General features: G+C 31.1%; 1 protein-coding gene across 1 annotated transcript in view; it reads left to right on the forward strand.

Moving 5' to 3' along the window:
• LOC143242247 (anoctamin-2-like) overlaps positions 1-24,985 on the forward strand; it is a 36,888-nt gene that overhangs the window by 2,929 nt on the left and 8,974 nt on the right. The window contains exons 3-16 of the mRNA XM_076485618.1: positions 2,106-2,238; positions 2,905-3,039; positions 3,892-3,995; positions 4,189-4,319; positions 4,607-4,719; positions 7,703-7,834; positions 8,784-8,886; positions 12,727-12,782; positions 13,065-13,168; positions 14,886-15,020; positions 15,486-15,649; positions 16,849-16,931; positions 18,584-18,655; positions 19,676-19,753. Of these exons, the coding sequence (XP_076341733.1) occupies positions 2,106-2,238; positions 2,905-3,039; positions 3,892-3,995; positions 4,189-4,319; positions 4,607-4,719; positions 7,703-7,834; positions 8,784-8,886; positions 12,727-12,782; positions 13,065-13,168; positions 14,886-15,020; positions 15,486-15,649; positions 16,849-16,931; positions 18,584-18,655; positions 19,676-19,753 (1,543 nt within the window). The remainder of the gene's footprint in view (positions 1-2,105; positions 2,239-2,904; positions 3,040-3,891; positions 3,996-4,188; positions 4,320-4,606; positions 4,720-7,702; positions 7,835-8,783; positions 8,887-12,726; positions 12,783-13,064; positions 13,169-14,885; positions 15,021-15,485; positions 15,650-16,848; positions 16,932-18,583; positions 18,656-19,675; positions 19,754-24,985) is intronic.

The raw sequence follows: 24,985 nt of genomic DNA on the forward strand, positions 1-24,985 counted from the left end.
GTGGTGATAATAGCTTGGACTTTATTCTACTTCGTGTTTTCAATGACGCCACAACTGCCTTGGGAATCGTGTGGTAATTTGTAGAACACAAAATACTGTATGAAAGAGGGAACCAACATCACGAATCTCAAAATTACAGCCACCGAAGCAAAATCACCTGTAACCAAATTCTGGGAGTAGGTTTAATTTTTTTATTTTTCAGATGAATCTGTTATTTTCGATCAATAAATGAGTCGTATTTGGATCTAGTGTTCTCAAAATATTGTTTTCTATGTATATATATATATTACAATGGGAGTACAATTAAATAACTATTTTCTATCAACACAATTTTATTTTTATTCATTTTCCACATTTGTACACTGGTTTTTAGTCCACTTAACAGTTTACCGGTAATTTATATTTTCTACTTTAATTTATGAAATATATATTGTCGATAGTCTAAGATGTTTAACTTGTCCAGCCACAATGGATTTTAAGATATACCACTGTGTAAAATGATAATATAATTTATTTACTAACTTATAATATATGTGGTTTAAGTGTGTAGAACAAACAACTAATCCTTTACATTTAAGTTTCAATCTAGGAAAATCTCAGAGTAATAAAGATCTTTCCAATTCTATTGAAATAGATTCCATTAACAAACATTCATTTACTGATGTCAAAATAACTATCTTGGAAAATTATACAATGTAAATCTACTAATAAAAAAGAGGAAAATATTTTGAAGAAGAAACTTTTATTCTTATGAATTATACAATGATTTTCAAAACAAAACTACTGATTTTAAATAAAATTATTTGTATTAGAATTTTAATTGAAATAAATACTCGTAATAGTAAAAAAAAAAAGAAAAAAGTAAAGGTGGCTTCCAAGTGGCATAATGGTTTGTCTGAAGACTTATAATGCAAGTAACAGATATCTCAATGTGTAACTTTGTGCTTAATAGCTACTAACAATGTAAAAATATAAAAAAATGATTACTTTTGATAATTTGTATGAGAATGTAAGATACTTCTTTTAATAAATATGTTAACAGCTAAAATTAATAATAATAGAAGTTTTTTATATAAATGATAGAAAATTTAAATATTTGTAAAATAATTGTTAAATTTTAAATTTAAACATCTTTCTATTAAAAGTTTAATATTAAATTTGATTAAATTAAGTTTAATATCATTTTTAAATAAAAGAGTGGAGGTTGGAAGTTTTAACTTTTAGAATTTTTAGGATGCTTTTAAGGTTGTATCTGAATATTAAGCATAACTGCCTTCTCACAATTGGCTGCAGCCCTATGAAAGGCAGTAGGAGTTGAGATATTACGTTTCTAAGCACTCAAATTCTAACCCTTAAATGATTTTACATACCTGATGACTAGTCTGACATCAGTGTCTGGATTTTATCTGACAACATAATGCAATGGCCACTTACATTATTTGTTGTGACTCATGGTTTAGAAATAAGATTGATAATTCAAAATAACTGTTTAATTTTAATTCTGTTATAATGTTTGTTATACGTATATTTTGTAGAAGTTGGTTAAAATACAAGCACATCATTCAAAGTCATTATACGTAAAAAGGTAATTGTTCTAGGGGAAGTACACTTCCTCCAAAGGTACACATGTTTTAATTAGGGAAGTTTAGAAATAGTGTTTCAAAATTATTTTGCATGTGAGTCACTATTCTCACAAACTACCATTGCATTTGTTTCCCTTTCTTTTCACAATATGAGATTAGTGTGCAAAATTCTGTTCAAAACAGATGATGCTTACTGCAGCTACATCTTGGAATAGACTCAACTAACAATGACTGTAATAATAATGGACACCTCATGTGCCAGTTATGATGCACCATGTACCTTGTGACCCAGTTAACCTTGTTATTGTTAATTTTGTAAGATAAATTTTAGGACATATATTTCTAGGTATAATTGGTTTTTAAATAACCTTCCTTGTTTCTATTATTGGCTTGAAAGGTACTTACAATACCATAGTAGACAGTTTTATCATTTAATACTCAAAAATTAAAAATTATGAAATCTTAACTGAAATTGGTTTAATAGTACATTTCAATAAAACAGTATTTATTACTCTTTTGAAGGCGTCGAACATTACAGATTACTTCGGGATTACATGACTTGGGAGGTGAGAACGTGGAACTGAGTTTGTGTTTGTTACTTGCCTGGTTTGTGGTTTATTTCGTCATCTGGAAAGGTCTACTGAGAAGTGGCAAGGTAAGATTTAAACTAAAATAAAACTTGGAAAGAAAGGAAAGATTGCATAAAACAGTGTTACAGTAACCATAAGGAAACATCACCTAATGACATAAAACACCATTTTTGTAATTACAAGAACAGATCACATAGTAACAAAAAACATTACAGTAATCACAAGGAAAGATCACTTAATGACATCAAACGCCATTACAGTAATCATAAGGAAACATCACCTAATGACATAAAACACCATTACAGTAATCATTAGGAGAGATCATCTAATGACATAAAACACCATTACAGTAATCACAAGGAAAGATCACCTAATGACATAAAACACCATTACAATAACCATAAGGAAACATCACCTAATGACATAAAACACCATGACAGTAATCATAAGAAAATATCACCTAATGACATAAAACACCATTACAGTAATTATAAGGAAACATCACCTAATGACATAAAACACCATTACAGTAATCATAAGAAAACATCACCTAATGACATAAAACACCATTACAGTAATTATAAGAAAACATCGCCTAACGATAAAACACAATTACAGTAATCATAAGAAAACATCACCTTTTATTTAATCCAATAATCTTTAATGTTTCTGGCATTAATTATTTCATATCATCGGACTGTTTTACTTTATTATTTGTTCATTGTTTGCAGATTATTGAGGTGTCAGCAGTCACTCCATACGCCATTCTAATCGTTCTTTTTATTCGTGGAGTGACGTTAGAGGGCGCTGGAGATGGACTACTTTTTTACATTAGTCCACAATTTGACAAACTTTTGGATCCCAAGGTTCGTTTATGATATTGTTATTACATTCACATACTAATGTTATTGTTATTATATTCATATACTAATGTTATTGTTATTATATTCACATACTAATGTTATTGTTATTATATTCATATACTAATGTTATTGTTATTACATTCATATACTAATGTTATTGTTATTATATTCATTTACTTATGTTATTGTTATTGTATTCATATATAAATGTTATTGCTATTACACTCATATATAAATGTTATTGTCATTATATTCATATATGTTATTGCTATTACATTCATATATAAATGTTATTGTCATTATATTCATATATAAATGTTATTGCTATTACATTCATATACAAATGTATTTGTTATTACATTCATATATAAATGTTATTGTCATTATATTCATATATAAATGTTATTGTTATTATATTGAGATTTAAGTGTTATTGTTATGATATTAATATTCCAATGTTATCATTATTACATTCATATACGATATAAACACCAGTAAATATTAATGTTAGATGTTAAAGGTTGTTGGACAGAACCAATGGCATATTCTTTTACCAACGAATAGTAGGATTAACCGTACATTTTAATGCCCTTGACGCAGAAGACAAACACTAACAACCAGACTGGGCAACAAATAAAACTTCCCATCTAATGTAACTGTAATTTACGTCTTTAGTGAAAACAGTGTCATTGTTAATCAGTAACTGTCAAGCGAATTTTTTTCGTTTATTTGCTATCAAGCTTTAATACTAGTTAATAATTCTTTAATCAAAACGAAACGAAACTAAATTAGTGTTAAATTTAAAGAAGTGAACTCTTTGTAATCAGTATTAATTTATTGTATTAATGTTATTAGGTCTGGGTGACAGCAGAAACGCAAGTGTTTTTCACCTTTGGTGTTGGTTTCGGTTCCGTCGTAACTCTTGGAAGTTACAACAAGTTTAGCCACAACTTCTTCCGGTAACAAACAAACTCTTAAGAAATGTTTTCTTATGTTTTAATTTAATTATTTAACAATGATTTGCACAAAATGTTCAATAATGTAATAATTATCTATACTCTGTATTCCTTATTGTTTCAGTGTTTCTGTTTCCATGGATATTATTGTACACTTTGCACACATTCATAATTGTTTCTCTATCTTTATTTCTAGAGACGGATATATTCTTTGTCTTATTAACCCTGCTACCAGTATATTTGCTGGTAGTGTTGTATTTTCCGTCCTCAGACACATGGCCTACTTGAAAGGTAACGGGACTGAAGTTGCTGACGTTGTAAAGTCCGGTAAGATAATTCAGTCTTCTAGTGCTTCAGTTGTTTATATAAACACTAAAAATTCTGTTTCTGTACAAAATCAACGTGTAACAGAATATTTCAGAACCAACTTTATAAATATATATTTTTTAATCTTGGTTCTAAAACATTTAAAATGAAACGTCTATTGTTAAGTTACAGTGTATCAACATCTTAATATACACTAAGTATTATCAGACAGTGACCTGCTGTGTTATTTTCAGAGTACAAACACGGTCCTCGTTTAGATATAATCTAACATGATGTATTTTCTTCAGGTCCAGGGTTGGCATTCATCACCTACTCTGAAGTTGTTTCACAGTTGCATAATTCACCTCTATGGGCAACTGTATTCTTCTTCATGCTGGTAGTCCTGGGCATAAACAGTCAGGTGAGCAGATAATATGTTTATGTGTTAATGTACGTCAACATTGTGAAATATTCAGAGACTAAACACTGTCTTTTTTGTTTTGTTTCAAATTTATACGTTTCTCTTATCGTTTGCTTGGTGGGAGTTTTAACGTCTTGTGCGTGGTTCAACGTATGGAATCTCCTTGGAAGTGAAATAAACAATTTCAGCAGTATAAAAACGTGAGTAACGTTAACGTGCGGGTGTTATTTAGTACGTCCGTTACATTTTACCCAATTACACATTTCAACAAAGAACAAGAGATATACGAGAGAACCGATAGGTAAGGGAAAAACAATTAGCAAGTTGCGACTGTTTTTGGGGATTTAGAAATTCTGCCAATCCCTCAATGAACGTAAGGCTAGTACGTGAAATTTGTAAAACTTGTAGTTGATGAAATGAAAGGATATCATTGTCATTAATTACACTGACAACCTGAGTAGCAACAGGAGCCAACGGTAGAAGCTACGAACTGTTTTACTCCATGACTCCCATATATTATTCCCTGGTGTGCGTGTAACATATAATTTTTCAGTTTAACAAAACTAGCCCTTCTGGTGTGTTGCTAATATCATATATTTTATTTCCTCCTCTGCCCTATCAAATATTTGGTTGCAAGTCGTGTGTCGAGTTACAATACAATTGTTAATACGTGTGTATGCTACATCCTACAATTGTATGTAACTTGCTACATATAACAGATATCATCTTCACGATGGATACCTCCTAAGTTTTCCTATCGTGTTACATATATTAGTAACAAGTTACATGGCTGTTACGTGTTACATTTTTTAGTTATGTGCCACATGTCACAGTAATGAACTATATCAGCTACATGGTTAATACCTCTTGCAGTTGCTACATATGTTTGTAAGTTGTTACATATGTCACTAATGAGTTACGTGGTTGATACCTGCGACAAATCTCACCACGTTATTCTAGTCCTAGTTTAAGATTGTTGTGTGTTTCAACTGCGACCTCTAACACATGTTTGTTGTGTGGCACATATACTTGTTGCTGCACGTAACATGAGTTTACATTATGTTCTATTTTATATCTAACAAATCAAGCAATGGATGCGAAACCACATATTGTTTAACTGTTTATTGCTGGTTAAATATTTCAATATGCAAGAAATTTCAAAGTACCATTCTTCAGTGATCCATAGAGATAAACTTCTATTTCAGAAACTAATAACTTAAAACGTCCTCTCACGCAAGATGAAGTATTACGTTATCAAACCAAATAATAACACGTGTGTTTGAAACTTTATTATATAAAACATTAATTCACTAAATATATATACACTGCCGGCCAAAATCTTAAGGCCAATTAACATAAAAAAATTTGCATTTTGCATTGTTAGACTCAACCACTTGTTTGAGTAGAGCTTCGAAAAATAAAAATAACAAAAGGGAAAATAAAAAAAAAACCTTTTTAGCATTTAATAGTGAAATATGTAAACACTAAGAAATTAGTCTGAATACTAGCTGATCAAAAGTTTAAGACCATACCAGAAAGAAGTCCCAAACAGGGTAGGAAATGCCCAATAAGAGATCTCATTAGTGAGTTGTACGGCCATCATTGCGAATAACTGCAAACATTCGCTTTGGCATGGTCGATATAAGATTTCGCAGAAGGCTGGCTGGTATATTATTCCAAGTGGTGAAGATGGCTTGACAAATATCATGCACTGTTTGGAATTGACGTCCATTTCCATAGACTTCCCTTGCCATCCACCCCGAAATGTTATCAATGGATGGTCCAAAAAAATCACGTTATTCGTCATGAAAAAGTCCTTTGTCCTGCGGGCATTGTGGATTGCAGCGTTGTTTTGCTGAAAGATCCAGGTATTTCCACTCAAGCGGGAACCTTCAGTCAATAAGGATGCTCTCGCCAACATGCTAATGTAGCCAGCTGGTGTTTGACGCCCCTGAATAATCTGAGTTCTATTGTTCCATGGAAGGAGAAAGCACCTCAGATCATGATGGAACCTCCTCCACTGTGTCGTGTAGAAACTTTTTCCGGTGTGATATCCTTATCGTGCCAGTAACGTTGTAAGCCATCTGAACCGTCCAGGTTAACTTTTTTCTCATCGGAAAACAAAACTTTCTTCCACATTTCTACGCCCCGTGTTTGGTGCCTCTCAGCAAAGTTTAACTGAGCTGTTTTGTGGTGTGGAAGGAGGCGTGGCCTTTGAAAACGTTTACGATTTTTAAAGCCTTTCTCTCGTAGATGCCGTCTTATAGTTCTTGAGCTGTATTCTGTGTCCGTAAGGGCCTTAATCTGGTTCGACGATTGGCTGTTGTCTTGCCGGACAACCCGTCGAATCCTCCTACTTAACGTCGGCAAAATATTTTTGGGCTGGCCACTTGAAATTCTCGTTCCATATTCCTCAGGATCTTTTAAGAAATTTGCAACAGCAGTTTTACTACGCACAGTCTCACCAGCGATGGCATGTTGAGAGAGACCTTAATTTTGCAGTTCGAGAATGCTGCCACGTTCAAACTCTGTCAACTTTTTTGCCTTTGCCATGTTTGTACCCAATGTTACACAGGAGATGCGAGTGGAAGATGTTGACAATACTAATGCTTGAACACAAATGACTAAATTTCGTTTTGTGTTTACCGATTAACGCTTCATTTCAGTACGGTCTTAAACTTTTGATCAACTGGTATTTAGGCTAATTTCATAGTGTTCACATTTTTCCTATTAAATGCTAAAAAGGTTTTTTATTTTTATTTTCCCTTTTCTTATTGTCTTTTATCGAAGCTCTATTCAAATATGTGATTAAGTCTAACAACGCAAAATGCATATTTTCTCTTTTTGTTCATTGATCTTAAGATTTTGGTTAGCAGTGTACATATACAGTTTATATAGATCTGTCTAACTATGTTATTAAGTTACTTTGATCTGTATGTTATGACAACATGTGTACTGATATTGGTCAGTTTTTGTTTTTCAGTTCTGCACCGTGGAAACTTTCATCACAGGGATCGTGGACGAATGGCCATCTCTTTTGAGACCGCGAAGAGAAGTTTTTACCGTAGTAATTGTTATCATCTTATACATGTTAGGCCTACCAATGGTCACTAAGGTATGTTCCATAATATTAAAAAAAATCAATAAACAAGTAAAAGGAATCTATCATTATGGTAGATGTTTTATTTGTCCGTCAAAAAACAAAAAGTTCCTCAAGCCGTCATCTTATCCAAAATAAACGACGTCATAATTAATGGCGTCAGTGATGATAACAGTAAGGTACTGCTGTAGAGAGAGATGTTAGTTCCTGTAGGAAGATATCTATAACTGTCTCAGTTTGTTATGTGATGATTGGTCTGTAGTACATGACGTCTAATGATGATGTGTTGCACATGATGTCAAATGTTTAGTGTTTAGTATGAAATGTCTAATGATGATGTGTAGTGCATAATGTCTGATGTTGGGTGTGTAGTACGTGATCTAATGATGATGTTTAGTGCATAATGTCTGATGTTGGGTGTGTAGTACGTGATCTAATGATGTGTGTGCATAATGTGATGTTGGGTGTGTAGTACGTGATCTAATGATGATGTGTAGTGCATAATGTCTGATGTTGGGTGTGTAGTACGTGATCTAATGATGATGTGTAGTGCATAATGTCTGATGTTGGGTGTGTAGTACGTGATCTAATGATGATGTGTAGTGCATGATGTCTCATGATAATGTGTAATGCATGACGACTTATGTCGGGTGTGTTGTGCATGATGTCTAATATTGGGTGGATAGTCTAAAACAAATCTTATTCACTGTAAAAATGACGTAATAAATAAAACTTACCATAAGCACAACTCCCAATACTATTATATTTATTCAGTAACGTTCCACTTCTGATATATCTGTTTATTTCTGTGGCTTTACCATGGTGTTATCTTGTATCTAGAATATGGAAACTGTAACTTGTAATAAAATATATTTAATAAAAACGAAACTGTTAAGTAGTAATTCTGATTGGATTTCTTTAAACTGATTGTAGTAGTCACTAAAATAATCTTTTTACTTTTCAGGGGGGCATGTACATATTTCAACTGATGGATTATTATTCTGCCAGTGGAATGACTCTATTGTTCACTGTTTTCTTTCAAACTATAGCTATTACATGGGTTTATGGTAAGTTTCAAATGCATGTCCTGCATTATTTCTTACGCCACTTCCCACTTCTTATATATCTGTTTATTTATATGTTGTTATTCTGTCCCGTAGAATGTGATGATGTATTTTACGTATGTTAATCCTAGGAGGAGCTGTTGTACAATAAACAAGTTAATCTTGAAGGGTGGTATCTTATTATATGCAGGTTAACCCTAGAACATGCTGTTGTACTATATGCAAGTTACCCTTAAAATATGTTGTTGTATTATTCTCAAGTTAACCCTAGAATGTGCTGATGTGCTATATTCAAGATGATGATATATTATTCTGAAATTAACTCTAGAATGTGCTGTTGTACTATGTGCAAGCTCTCCTAAAGATGATGATATATTATTCTCAAGTTAACCGTAGAAGATTGTGTCTTACTCAAGTTTCACTTTAGAGATGATAGTTAATGATAGTCAATCCAGCCCAACGTGCTCAAATTGTGGACTTCATTTTGAAGAGAAAAGATTCAGTAACAACACAAACGAATCTTATGCATTTGGCAAGTGAAAAAAAACACACTATATTTTAACATAATATGTATTTAGTTTCTTTTCTGTATAATTTACTGTGCATTAGAATTACTGAAAAAATTCTTAAGCTAAATTTATACTTTTGAAAATATATTTCTTCATTATGAACTGAGTTATTAGATTATCTGGGAGAGAAAACTGATTTTTTCTATTACTTTTATAAAATATGAAATTCTTTTATGTATCATACTTATACCTTGTATTTCAAAATGATAACACTTAGTGATGAGTTTATAATAATTAATATGCATGTAGGTAGCTTTTTCTGAGAGGTACTAAAGTATAAAAAAAGTTTTCAAACAAAGCAAACTTTTAAATTGACTTTTGTAATAATTTCTGTAAATCTTCCAACTATTCTGAAAGGTAGTTCATCATGTTTACTTGTAAAAAGTTTTACACAAAGTACCATCATATACAAGTGGTGATACAAATTTCAGTTTTGAGTACAAATTAGCTTTCATAAATTGTTTTCTCTTTTGCTGCAACCTCTTCTGCGAGTGATTCAAAGTGCTTGTTCCACAACTGCCTCCCGTTTTGTACACAAAAATGAATCACACACTTTTATGGAAAGTCTTTGTTAGGATTTACTAACAGGAACAGCAAGCAAGTAAAATTTACAGTAAGATGGAAACATGAGCTAAACATAATTACAAATAAGAATCTGAAATTTGCATAGCTTACCTTTTTGATTTACTGATATATCCTTAAATTATTTAGTTCAGCATGGTCAGATGGACAGGGCACTTGCAACACAGTCTGAGGGTTGCAGATTTAAATTTCTGTCACACCAAACATGCTTGCGTTTCAACTGTGGGGGCATGATTGTGTAACAGTCAATCCCACTATTCATCGGTAAAAGAGTAGCTCAAGAGTTAATGGTGGGCAGTGATGATTAGCTGCCTTCCCTCTAGTCTAAATTTGGGACATCTAGCACAGATAGTCCTCAAATATTTCGTAGAAATCATGTTAAGAAATCTGTTAATTAAAAGTTAGTGTGTATTTTTAGGGCTAACACTTAAATATCTGTGTCTTAAAATACCCTTTGGGTTATAATGATTTGTATTTGTCATCATTATATTTTGTTTTGACCTTGTACTGACCAGCTGCTGATTTATTTTCTCATGTATATATAAAATCCCAAGATGGAACATCCACCTGAACTTTTCTGTCATATTAAACTTTACAATTTAAATTTAGAGACTTGTATTTTTTAATGTAGTTTGACATAAGACTGGTAGTGTGTACTAGAAGTTCTGTTATTTATCACATGATGTGAACAGTTAATGAATCTAATTTTATATAGCAAACTGACAAGAAGTGTTTAATATTCATAAGTTAATACACAGAAAACAAGAAGCTATAATTATTAGAATGTACTGATTGATTGGTTGGCTACCTTTGCTTATTAACACTTGATTATATCTCATAAGTTTCAACTAGATTAAGTTTTAGTCCTAAAATTAATTGTGCTGAATAATATTCATAAATATAAAAATTAATAGCTATAACTGTATTGTACACAAGTAATCAATATTTCTCATAAAGATCTGTCTGTGAATTTCTAAAGCCTAAAATGAATCAGTCTGAGTGAAAGTTTCCATTTGAAAAAGTAAAAAAAAATACTTCTTTTCAAAAAATATTTTTCTGGCAAAACTTTACATATCATCTACTATTTTTCAACCGTAATACTAATAGAAATGAAATTACCAATGTGCAGTGAAATGAGAAACTGAAAAATATGAAATATAATGAACAAACATGTTTTTTCCTCTCTGAATGCTAGGCTTTCTATTTTCTTCAAAGTTTCAACTTAGCATCTCCCTATACTCTTCTTTTAATTTTATGGTTTTACTGCCTGTACATAGAACAAATGTCTCCTGTCTAAAGCTTAGGAAGTTGTAATATTGACAGATTAACTGATGAATAAAGAAATAGCAGAACATAGGTGAAAAACTAAAGATGTTATGAGAACAGTATAATTATGATGTTAGAAAAACGTGAGTTCAAGAAGTCTTAATAGAAACAAATAAAATCTTTGTAACCCTGGGTATTCCTGATACAATCACACAGAAGTGGAAACCAATGCACAGTTAATTTAAATAACTTCAGCTGTGGTCCACTCTGTATTTTATGTAGAAAGTAAGCAACTTTCCCTAATGTTTAGGTCAGTCCTATATAGTTAGCATTGTAACAGGTAAAAACAAGTTGTTTTGTGTTGTGATATAATATACATAGTCATTTGATAATAAACAGTTTGGAAAGAAGTCAGTTAATTCTGCTCTTAGACTGTAACCCACTATAAGTATTGGAGGTGTGTGTGCTTTTTTATTTGGACAATATATTGTACAGGTCATTCAAGATGTTGTAAAAACATGTTGGTTCAAGATGTCTTGATAGAAATGAATAAAAAACCCATAATTTGAGCACTTTTGAAAAGTGTATCTTTCTTCAGTTACAAATTAGAAATGGTGGTGTAATCAAATGAGTGATATACAAATAAAGGTAGTTTAGTGACATCAGGAACGTCATGTGGTTTTCCAAGAAATGTCTATTTCTCTATGTTCTTGTGTAAACGTCTCATTTCCAATATAATATAGCCAATGGTGATAATATATGCGAAAAGGTGCAAGGAATATTTTACTTTAGAAATGGCTGAATATGTGTGTATTTAAAACTGCACTTATAAGTAAAGTAAAGGTGACACCTGGAGACAGGTTGAAAAAGATATACTAATTAGTTTATAAAAAATTATATGAAAAATTATCTTAAACAAATTGTATGTGTCAGTAAATTCAGCTTTCACAATATGAGAATAAATAAGCAAAGAATATAAATAATTTTTTTGACAAAGATGAAACCAGTGAACGAAGATCAACGATTCCAGGTTCCAGATTAAGTCCAAAAGGTTGATCAGTATTTAGATTAGCAATCCAATAAGTTTCTTTTTTATTTCTCTGTAAGCTTTAATTTTGAATCCTGTTTTCAATGGTTCAGCAGAACAGTATAATGAAACCTTATTTCATCTGAATAAGAAAGTGAAAATTTGGTAAATAATAATATGGTTATAGGCTTCTTAAACTACTAAAAAAGACTTTGTCACTGGCAACCCTGTAGTACTTGACATGTGTGCTTGGGTTTGTTACGTATGATATGTGCGTTTCAATATATATGATATGATATATAGTGATGAATAAAAGTCATTGCAATCACTGTTAACATTGTTTTATTAAATATTTCATGCCTTATGTATTTATACTGTGTTTTTCTCCTATTTTTTCAGGAATAACAAAGCTTATCAAAGATCGTGTCTACGAAGCTGCCTTTCCTTTACATGAGGTCAGTTAACTTATTGGATTCTTCTTTCCAAGTGTGCGTGATGTTGATAAAGTACAATTTTTCATATGTTAAAAGTATTGTTCACAGTTATTTCTACAGCCAGTGTGTATTATATCAGGTTTATGACCTGATGAATTTGTGTGATAGGGTTGCTCCTGTAGTTTGTTATTAATATTATTTTCCAGCAAAGTACACTTTAACATATTTTTATTAGTTGATATTTCACTTCCTGTATCAGTAAAATAATGGTTATATTGATAATTTATTTTGACGTATTATTAGGGGGAATGTCATTCTTCAGATGACAAAGCTCCCAGGAAATGGTTATTGAACAACTGGGCTTCGTTTTCAACAATATTTAAAAAGCAACCCCTCGATGACATCAAGTGAGTGTTAATAATTTCCTGGACAGAATTTATTTATTTAATATAAAAAATCACTTGGTAAAAGTTTTGAGTTTTACCTAAAGATTGAAATTACCAAAAAAACATCTTATATTTGTATGCCATGTTTAGAGTCTCAGTTGGAGTTTTATTCTTACAAGTTGTGTTTTGAAAGCGATCATTCTGAATACAATAATTATGTATAAGGAGAGTCAGTCATGATAGGAGGGAGAGAATTCTCTTTTGTTGCTATTGTATTATATTTATTGAGCTACAAAATTCAATAAAGATGTGGTAATAACCAACCAAAAGAGATGTAGATCTAATAGAATTAGCATGTAGTTAATCAGATGTTTCTGTTATATAATAGTTTTAATTTCTGAATTTCAAAAGTAAAATATTTTAATTTGTAACGTCTTAGTGTTTACATTTCTGTATCACATGATGGCACTTGTTTGTTTAAAATTGCTAAACTTAGACATCTTTTCACTTGTGTTTGGTTCACTGAAATTGAATACAGCTTTCAGACTTGCAGATTTTTCTCGTACATAACATAAAGTTATAGTTACCAAGCCATCCCATAAAGCTCTGTTCGACATACAGTCTTTCAAAAATGTAAATAATTCTCTCTCTTTCTGTCTTTGACATTTGCTATTACATTATTGATAACCATTAGAAAATAAATATTTAATATTCTGTTTTATGTATAATGCCATCTCGTTCACAGGATGGCTTTTAATTTTTTTGGAACATAGATTCAAATCTGCTATTACTATGTTTAGCTTAACCAGCCAAGGAAAGTGTTTTGATGCACAATGTTTAGTTAGAAAACCAGTTAAATTGTAATAATTATAAGACATTGAATTCTTTGTGTTTATTATTGTTTGTGCTCTAAATTGTGTGTTTGAAATTAATAAATAATTTGGGGAAAAAATGAAAAACAGCCCCATGGAAAATTTGGGTTAGCCTCTATCAATACTTTAAGTCTTTGACAACAAAAGAAATTACAGCATTCACAATAAAGTACTAGATTTTTGTTATTTTTATGCACATATTTTGTTTGTTTTATTGTAAAAAAATACTTATTAGGTAACATTAGAATATATGAATGAAGAAATAGATTAATTTATTTGCAATATATGTATATACTTTTGAAGATTGTTTGTATGACATAACTTTATGCTGTAATTTGAACGAAGTGTATACAAGGTGATTCCTGGGTTGTTACATAGGCTTAGTATGAAGGAAGTTGTCATATTTAACTGATACAAGCCTGAAGATAGTCAGGATAAACAATGATAAGCTTTTATTGTGCTCTGCAGGGATTTTAGAAAGGAAAAATTTTATTTCATATTTTTTTTGGTGTGGTTACAAGGTTAAACAAATGGCCTGAGCTCATGTAATGTGAAGGTAGAGACACTAATGCATGACATATAAATATTTTCCAAAAATAACTTGATATTCAATTAGAAGATTTTAGAAGCTATGCAAATGAAATTTGGAAACTGTAATATTAAAGATATAAACATTTTATTAATTTTAGCATGAAAATCACTTTGCTCTCATACTAATCAGAGTTTAAAATTGAGACAAATCTTTATAAAAAAAAAAAAAAAGGTTCTTATGGATTGATTTTTTGGAGTTCCTCATTAGCTATTGTATCCACTATATTTTGTTTGATAAGAATCACTTTATTGTTTGTTCCTTTCAATTTTTTCAGGGAATATTTTGGAGTGAAAATTGGCCTCTACTTTGCTTGGCTGGGATTTTATACCTGCATGCTGATCCCAGCTTCAGCAGTAGGAGTGCTGTGTTTCCTCTATGGGTTCTTCACCTTGGTGGGTGATGCTCACAGGTATGAATTAGGGGAGAAAAAAGTTAAAAGAGTTATCAAACAGTTTATTATTTTTATAACTCATGTTTGATCATTTTCTAAATTATACCTCAGATAAATCAGTTACTTAGAGATATGTAATTGATGGAATGTGGTAAGTGATTAATCACTGGATGAATTAATCAGTGTTTAACTAATTAATTATTTTCGCACAAGACATTTGTAGCTGGAATAATTGCAAAGAGTAATAATTGGAACCATTAATTTTTATTGGTTGATATGTTTTTAACCATTAATGTACCTAAAAATATTTTCAATAATTTTTGTGACAAATTGATTTAAACATAATTTCAGTTAATCAGTTATTTTATGTGGCATTATCATTGAAATTGATAGTTGTATATTATGATTGATTTAAATGTTCAACTGTACTGTGTTTATTCTATAAACTTAAAATTGCATATTTTTGTTATTTTTTTTTTACAGTAAGGACGTTTGTGAGAACCACAAAGACATAATTTTATATCCTCGGTGTGACATAAAAGGATGTAAATATGAACAGCTAGGACAGACATGCACTTTTGTCAGAATTACACATCTTTTTGACAACGGTGCTGCTGTATTTTTTGCTGTTTTTATGTCACTCTGGGGTAAGTATTATATAGATTTACATGTTAAAGTTATATAAATAATATTCTCTTCTTCAGACTCTGTTAGAGCTTTCATACACAAAATATCAAATTTTTTTGTAAATTAGTTTTAAGACTTTTTTAAGTTACGCTTTTCTTATGCCTATTTTCTTTTAGCATTTTGACTATCTAACATGCATAGTAATTTTGATTTTAAGGTTAAAAATATTTGTATGCATCAGAAAATGTTCAAATTTCACATATAAAATTTTTATAACCTCTAGATAATTATCAAACATTTTTGTACAAAGAAAAACATAATGTTTTGTCTGTTATTTTTACTGATGAAACTCTGTCTGGGCTTGATAGATTTGACCACTAAAAACAATTAGGAAATTAATATAAATAATGCCTTTTTTCATTCTAGAATAACTTCAAACTATAACTCATATAAAATAGCTTAAATTTGATAACATTTTCATTTATATAGAAGGGGAGGACAAGAGTGCCTCTCCCTTGAAAATGTTAATTTATTTGATATCATTTTGGAATAGATCTTGTGAAGTGCATTTTACACATTTTTCTGTTATCAAATAAAATATATAACAAATTAACAGTATTTTCAAGGGGGCCACTTTTCTTGTCCACACCACGTACATATATAAATTTATTATATTGATCTTTCAACTGTATCTGGATAACAGTGTAGAAGTTATAATGACAAGGTGCATGTATGCTCATGCTACCATATCCAGTAACATAAAACTGACCTTACAAAGGATCTGAATTTTGGGAAAGTAACTCACTAAGAAAATCCTCATGATATGTGTGGTAATGGATGCCCATAGCAAAAGGGTTACTTCAACATAAAACGTCCAACCTGCAATACTTGAAATGGTCTTAATTTCAAACCAACATAAAGCACATCAAATTTGCTACACATTCAAGACTTTAAACTTCTATTACTGAAGTCTCACATCAAACACTTCAAATTAATTCCAAAAGCATGTTATTACTTTGAGATATCTTGTCTGTAATTTGGGACTTTTCAAGGAAAAAGAAAACCTTTACAAAGTTTGTTATTACTAACACTTTGGTGAACAAAAATAGTTGAATAAATTATCATAAGCCATATAAGTTTAAAGAGTAATTTGTATTCTGTTGCAATTTCTGTCTTTAGTGATGATAAACTTTATCACTTTGTTTTTATTTACTTTCAGCTGTTATCTTTATGGAATTGTGGAAAAGATATTCAGCAAAAATCACCCACCATTGGGATGTAACTAATTTTGACACTTTAGAGGTAATGTGTACTTTTATTTCAGTTATTAATTTATCACAATGGACTTGTGTATTTGACATGAACTTTTAACCATGGCAGTATACCTATTGTGATTGTGAAGGTACTAGTTGTGTCATGACAAATTTGACAGTAATCATACAAGTATTTTAATTACATGTTGTCAGTGTTGACTGTTATGATTGTAAAGTGATTTTTCATGTTAAGATTAAAAAATACTTCATTTAAAAATTTTCAAATTTCACTTGAGTAGTTCTTTAAACCTCCTTCATAAATATCAGATGATGTTTGCTGTCAGTAAAAAGTTTATTTTATCTGTTATTTTACAAGCTGTAACTTTCAAATGATCAGCCAATCTAAACGTCCTCATAACCACCATAAAAATTATGAAATAATTGTGAATTACTTTTTTATTGTGCTAAAATGACAACAAATTGTGACAATATACATCTTCTGTTTCTTCTTAATCTTACAGTTTTATTGACTTTTGAACCATGTGTTACTATTAATTCTTCCTTTGAGGGTTGCGGGTTTGCATTCCCGTCAAGCCAAACATGCTCGCCCTTTCAGCCGTGGGGGCATTCTAATGTCATGGTCAATCCCACTATCCATTGGTAAAAGAGTAGCCCAAGAGTTTGCGGTGGGTGGTGATGACTAGCTGCCTTCCCTTTAGTCTCACACTGCTAAATTAAGGACGGCTAGCACAGATAGCTCTCGAGTAGCTTTGTGCAAAATTCAAAACAAACAGTCCTTCCTCACAAGTTTTAAATCACTTGGTGAACCTTCAGCTCATGTTACCCTATTGAATTACATTAAACAATATGAAGAATATTTCTTATTACTATTCATTATTTTAGCTAATCTAACCTAACAACTTTCTTGTTTTTTCATTTTAGTTACTTTTATAGTAATAAATAAAGAATATTCATGAAAAACATAAAATGTACTGTTTACCAGCATCTTTTTTTGTTCTTTACTAATGGCACTACCACACTAAATGCCCCTTGCTGATATAGTGGTAAGTCTATGGATATACAACATCATAGAGAACTATTGGCAGCTTGTAAAAGAGAAGCTGTGTGCGTGCTAAATGACTCTAATTTCCTAGTGTATGACATCATGAACGAATAAGATAGAAAGCCGTAAAATAACTACTTTATAATAACTAATTTACATAAAATTATTCAATTCTTGTAGAGGTGATAAGTAAATTATAAAAAAAGGAAGAATCTAAGAACTTAAATACTATTAAAATTTGATTCAGTAATTACATTGTGATGCAAAGTTTACTTGTATACATCGATAATAAACTAGTTTAATTAAATTTTGAATTTAACTCTGTAAAAGGTTGTGACATATGCAGCTTGACCTTCTTGATGTGAAAGGGTTAATGACCTTGTTTTCCTGCCTTGAGTGGGTGCTCAGGACAAGTTTGTTTGTTTCCAGTATGATATTTACAGCTACTCTCTAGTATTTTCCTTTGAACATCTTTTCAAACTTTGTCTTATAAAAATAATGTTTGAATGTTCCCTAAAGTTATTCTTTTGAGAAAGTTTCTCAAAAATACATGTTTAAAAATGTAAATTTCTTAACACACAGATATGATGTTTTACCTGAACTCTTGATCATAATGTGTGTTTTTTTTATATCACCAGGAACATCCAAGGCCAGAATATTTAGCTAAATTATCAAAAGTAAAGAAAAAGAAAGTAAACTTTATTACAGGGGTAAGAACAGCAGTTATCAATTTATAATAAACATCAAAACAAACATCTGACTTTTTGTCCAGTTCCCACAATTTGTCTTGTTTTTATACAAGTCTAGATCTATCTGTTGATGATGATTTTGCAGTGTTGTAGTTGATTATCAGATTATAAGTTTTATGATGACACTAAAAGTGTTTGGTATTGGTGTTACAACAAAACTGTAACTAAATGACTCTATCAAACAAAATTAACAAGCTATGTATCTTTTGTATGAATTCTTTCTTAAAATTATTAAACTTAAAAAAATGCCTTATTCTTCTTGAAAAATGCAGTTATTTTGAGTAAATGGTCTTCAAAGGTACAATTTTAAAAGGGTGATAAAACACTTTTCTAAAAATAATTCAGTGTAAATGCATTACATGTAGTTTAAAAGACAGCAGAGTATAAAAAATAGATGTGAATAACAAAAATTTAAAAGATCTTGATAGAACATTGTTTGAAATTGAAAGTTTAAAATGTCAACTTTTATGCTTGTTTCAAATATTCTCATTTAAAGTCCCTGCCTGGCTGCCAGGTGGTTAAGGTGCTCGACTCATAATTATAATGTGATGGTCAATCCCATTATTTGTTCGTAAAAGAGTAGCCCAAGGGTTTGTAGTGGGTGGTGATGACTAGCTGCCTTCCCTCTAGTCTTATACTGCTAAATTAGGGACGACTAGTGCAGATAGCCCTCGTGTAGCTTTGTGTGAAATTTAAAACAAAGCAAATCATTTAAAGTTCATTACATTTATTTTATCCCTTTTTTAAAAAAACAAACAAACAAGTTAGATGTTCCAATGCCTAAGTTGTGGTTTTATTATCCCCTTCAAAAATAATGTAAATTGAACTTCAGAAGGAATATTACAGTAGTTTTTCATCAGTTCTGGTTCTTTTTCTAAGGGCATGTGTTTGAACTTTATTTCTTACGAGTTATGAAAATTTATTACTTAGTTTTTTACTGATGTGTTTTTCTAAATGCTTCTGTGATGTACACTGTAACAGGTAAACGAACCATGTGTTTCGTTTTGGAAGAGACGAGTACCGTGTACCATATTTTCCTGGTCTGTGGTGTTACTACTGGTGAGTATTTATTTATGAATTAATTTGAGTATGTAGGTGTGTACACTAAAGCTATGTGAACATTTAAGATTTCAGATTTAAAGAAGAACCAATTTTGAGAACAGTGAACTTTAGAAACAGGTTCAATAGGTAATGAAGACTATTTGACACAGTGATGGTGTTTGGTATTCAGTGGGAATGAGAAATTTATCTATATACAGGAATATGTGTGTTTGTGAACTTTATTATTAAAAATTATTAATTTGGGAAGGGGTGTATGGATCATCAGAAAAGTTGAATCAAAATATAAAAATTGTATTTTCAAGCTGAAAACTCGGGACTCTTAAAAAGTAAACAAACTATTTTGTCCCCACTAAAATTGATAAGTACTGTAGGCATGGAGTTAATAGAGAGATTTATAATAAGCTTAAGAAAATAATACAGACATTACTTGCAGCTGTATTTATTTACTTTGTTAGAGCCTTTGGCTATAGGCTTGATAATACAGTCTCTGCATTTTGATTCATGTTGTTTCTTTATTTTTCTGACAATCTAGAATGAGTTTTAATTATATTGTTACTTAAGATGTTTTTTTTAATATTCATTAATAGAGAATACATTCTAAACTTCACAAGTGCATGTGAATTCAGTTGAATGTTACATATTTTGTGACAGTTTACTGTTGCTTGTGCTTTATGTTCCACTCATCCACCACATATTAAAAATAAATAACATATGTTCAAGAGAAAATAAACGTATACCAGTAAATATACCTGTAACATACAAACTGTAAAATTGTTCTCAAAGGACCATTGTGAAGGCAAAGATTGTATGATCACAAATTTAATGAGTAGCTTCCATCAGCTTGTACTATTATATAACAAAAGATGAACAGTAACAAAGGAATCTCATCAGAATGGAATAATGTTTCTTTTAAAAAATTACAACAAAGTTTAGTGCAACATAAACATACACAGTCACATGCTTACTTTGATAGGTTTACATAACAATATGTTTGTTCTTCAACAGCCTGCTGTGTACAAGTGTTTGTTAGAATAAGGCAACACAAATAATTCTCTCAGTGGCACACTTTGCTAAATTGCTAATTATCAATAACTTTTACTACCACTACCTGTTTAAAATTGCAATAGTTGTATGAAAGAGTAATATATGCAGTGGTAACAAATACTGAATATGTACTTGTGACTTTTGCTAAGTTCAAAAAACAGAAAAAAGAATTACCGATGTGATATTGAATAGTAGCATCTGTTATGATAATCATCCAGTGTCAAACAGCTGTTGAAATGTTGCCAGGGAAATAAATTTGAGTAATGATGAACAACAGTGGCTTGAATAACAATATCCATCATCAGAATCGACTAATTTTGTTGTGTCTGTTTCCAATAAAAACACTAGAAAATGCACAAGCTGTAGTTTCCAACTAATGCACATACTAGTAAAACACTGGATTTTTTGATGGCTAAAAATGAAGGACTCAGAAAATTTCACAGCATGACATAATTAAGGATGGGGAAGTAAGTTCAAAAGTACTGTCAGTTTCTTGCAGAAATCTCAGTGGAGTCCTGTAACAAAATAAATATCATTTGAAATAATTTTATAGTGGAATCAAAATGATTATTTGTGGCTTGAGTTAAGCTGTCAGCAATAGATCTACAGTTTTATTTGCTTACATTTTTTTTGTGATCTCTATTTGTGGATTTTAAATACCTAGTTTTTAATTATCTGTTATGTTGACTTTTTTAATGCACAGCAATGAGAAAATATGTGTTTAGAGTGAGACATGACCCCCACTAGGCACGTATAAAATTATTCCAGTAGAAAAACAGCCCTTTCAAATAAAACAAGTGTGTTTAAAACGTCTCTTTAAATAAAGATTTGTGTCTTTTGAAGTAATTATTTATCAAGGTTTTGTGACTTGTTTAACGTCCAACATGAAAGCAGTCACTCGGAACAACGTTGCATCTGTTATGCACTTATAACCACATAAAGCATCTTTCACTGAAAATTAACTGATTTTTAAGTAAGCATTCCATACAGCATATCATTCTATGTTGTGGTTGAAAATGCTCAGTCGATTTTGCTGTAGTTTTGTGTAACAATAATATGAATAAAAATAACACGATTAAGTAAGGAAATTTTATCTTTGTCTCAACAATCATGTATTTTGCTTATTATCAATCTTTTGGTGGTCCAGTCTATTTACAAGAAAAGTTTTCAGTGGTGTTTCAAGAATGAGTCTACTTTTAAAGGGTTTTTTTCCCAAATGATCAGAGATCACTCAAAGGCTTAAAAGAGACATCCCAGTACCACAGGTGGTACTGTTAGAGTTTTTGGTTCATAGATTTTTGGTTCTATGTTTAAAGAAAAATTGTTTTTAAAAGATGCACTTTGTAAACTTGGGAGGATTTTTTTATTATTTTCAGTGAATCCAGTTTCCAATTTTTTGCAGTATGGTATACAAGACAGTTATTTCTCATAATTGTCTCCACGGATAGGTGTACTGTATTTCAAGATGGGTGGTATGGATATTAAAACTTTTATTAAAATAAATTAGAAAACAATGTTTCACCTTCTTAGGTATCTCAGGCCTTCAGGATAATAAAAACAGTTTTAATACCCATACCAGCGATCTTGAGATACATTTTTACTTGATGTGGGTTCCTCATCATCATGAAAGAGATATAGTTTTTCTGTTGCTTCACCTTCTTTCAAACTCTTTTCAGTCGATTGCCATACATACATATCTTGGCAGATTATCCTGAAACTTGGTAGGGTCATACTTTAGTCCAGTATGTCCAGTAAGTATTTTCATTTTTTTTATTTAGGCTTTTTTAAGGGGCCAGATGCCAAACAACCCAAAAATATATATTTTGGGCTCTTGCGTGGTTATATTTACAGCGGTCTGGAAGTCAATTGGCACAAATGTAAATATTCATGAGCTCAATGCAGTGACAAACAAAAATAGCTAGATTTGCCCATTTTGAATCTTTTTTTTTTTTTTTTTTTTTTTTTGGGGGGGTGGAGGCAGGAAGAGATCTGAAAAAAGCATAATTTAGAGGTATTTGTTGATCATTTACTCAGCCATATTTTGACCAATTTACATGGTAGCTGGTAGAAAGATATTTTTGTACAGGTCCCAAACATTGACAAACAAAAAATTGTGAAATTGCCAATTTTTAGTAATTATAAAATGGGTTAAGATGCCACAGAAAAGCATAACTTTAGAGTTGTTTGATCAGTTGCAGGTTTCATGGTTTTTGTTTTATCATATCCTGCAAAACAATTTGCTGCCTAGAAAATCCAGGCAAAGACTTAGTGAACCACTCCATAAAAGGACAAATAACCTCCAACTGTGTGAAGAAATCTGGACTTTAACTGCCAGACTCCAGTTATAGTTTGCTACAGCAAAGTGTTTTTTTTTTTTTTAAGTTCCCTAAAACTATTTTAAATTTACATATATATTCTGTGTTACAGTAGGTCTTGATGCAGTGATTCTTTATAGACTTAAATTATGTTTTGTTCTTTAGGTAACAATAGCTATTGCTGCTGTGGTTGGTGTGATTGTTTACAGAATATCCATTCAAACTGTTCTGTACTTCACATTGAGTGACAATCAGACACTAACCAGCATGGTATCTCTTACTACCTCTGTGACAGCTGCACTGTTGAACCTTGTATGCATCATGACCTTTAACCTTGTATGCATCACTCAAATGAGAAACATTAGGGATATGAAATTCACCTATTTTTAGTTGTGTAAAATGTACTTTTTATGGCTTTATTGAAGATGATATGGATCAAATACCTGCTTATAGTGATATGTGTATATAAGTGTATGTGTGTGTATACATATATATCAAATACATGTTTATAGTGTATATAAGTGTGTGTGTGTATATATGTATATATATGTATCAAGTACCTGTTTAAAGTGGCACGTGTGTGTATATATATGTATATAGTGGTATGTAAGCATACTAGTTTTGTTGTTTATTTTTTACTTTGATTTCTTAATGACTAAAAGGAAATGTTATATGTAATTACTTGTAATTTTTTAAGGTTGTTTCTTGTTTTCTGTTCAGCTGTAAATAATGTAATGTTTTTTTTCATGTTTGTATTTTCAAGAATGAAATTAATATAGCTTGGAATTTTTTTATGAGTGCACCAAAATAACCATAAGAAAATCTTTATTTTGTGTGCCAGAGAAATTATTAAACTTATGACAAACCCTCAGTATTTAAGTTCAGATGCAAGTAACACTACCATATATTTGTTTTATAAGATCTTCAGTAGTACTTTTCAGTTTTGGCCATTTCAGCCATGGGGGCATTATAATATGACAGTCAATCCACACTATTCATTGGTAAAAGAGTAGCCTCAGGTGTGGCTGTGAATGGTGATGACTAACTGCCTTCTCTCTTGTCTTATGCTGCGAAATTAAGGACTTCAAGTGCAGATAGCCTTTGTGTAACTTTGTGCAAACTTCAAAACAAACCAAACCAAATAACTTTTCAGTTTTTTTATAAACACACCCATCACCTTTGAGTGGTCAAATACTAGGCACAGGAATTAGTGTATGTTGATTATGCATTTGTTCTTTTACCTTTGGGCTGGGCATGTATAAATTTGAATCAGAAAAACTTGATTTAAACTCCAAAAATTACAAGCCAGAGTAAAAAAAATCAAAAGAGAATGAACACTTAACCAGGGATAAAATTACCTGGATAAAATTCATAAGAAATTTCCAATCAGTGTTTAAGTCACTAAGTTCAGTATTACTTAAAAACCAATAGAAAGCCGTGGTTTTCATCTGTCAAGCGATTTATCATATTGCAATGTTTCCTGTGAATAAAATTCCATATTTTGCTTTCAATTTAACCTTGATTGCCATGAGAAATTATTGTTTAAAAATAGAAATCTCTTTAGATCAGTTAGGTTAGATTAAGTGAAATAAGTACTACTGTTACTACTAATAATAATAGGCCTGGCATGGCCAGGTGGTTAAGGCACTCGACTCGTAAATTGAGGGTGGCGAGTTTGAATACCCGTCACACCAAACATGCTCGCCCTTTCAGCCGTGGGGTCGTTATAATGGTACAGTCAATCCCACTATTTGTTAGTGAAAGAGTTGGCACTGGATGGTGATGACAAGCTGCCTTCCCCCTAGTCTTGCACTGCTAAATTAGGGACAGCTAGTGCAGATATCCCTTGTGTAGCTTTGCACAAAATTAA

This window comes from Tachypleus tridentatus, unplaced genomic scaffold, assembly GCF_004210375.1.
Source record: "Tachypleus tridentatus isolate NWPU-2018 unplaced genomic scaffold, ASM421037v1 Hic_cluster_2, whole genome shotgun sequence".
Classification (NCBI taxonomy): Eukaryota; Metazoa; Arthropoda; class Merostomata; order Xiphosura; family Limulidae; genus Tachypleus; species Tachypleus tridentatus.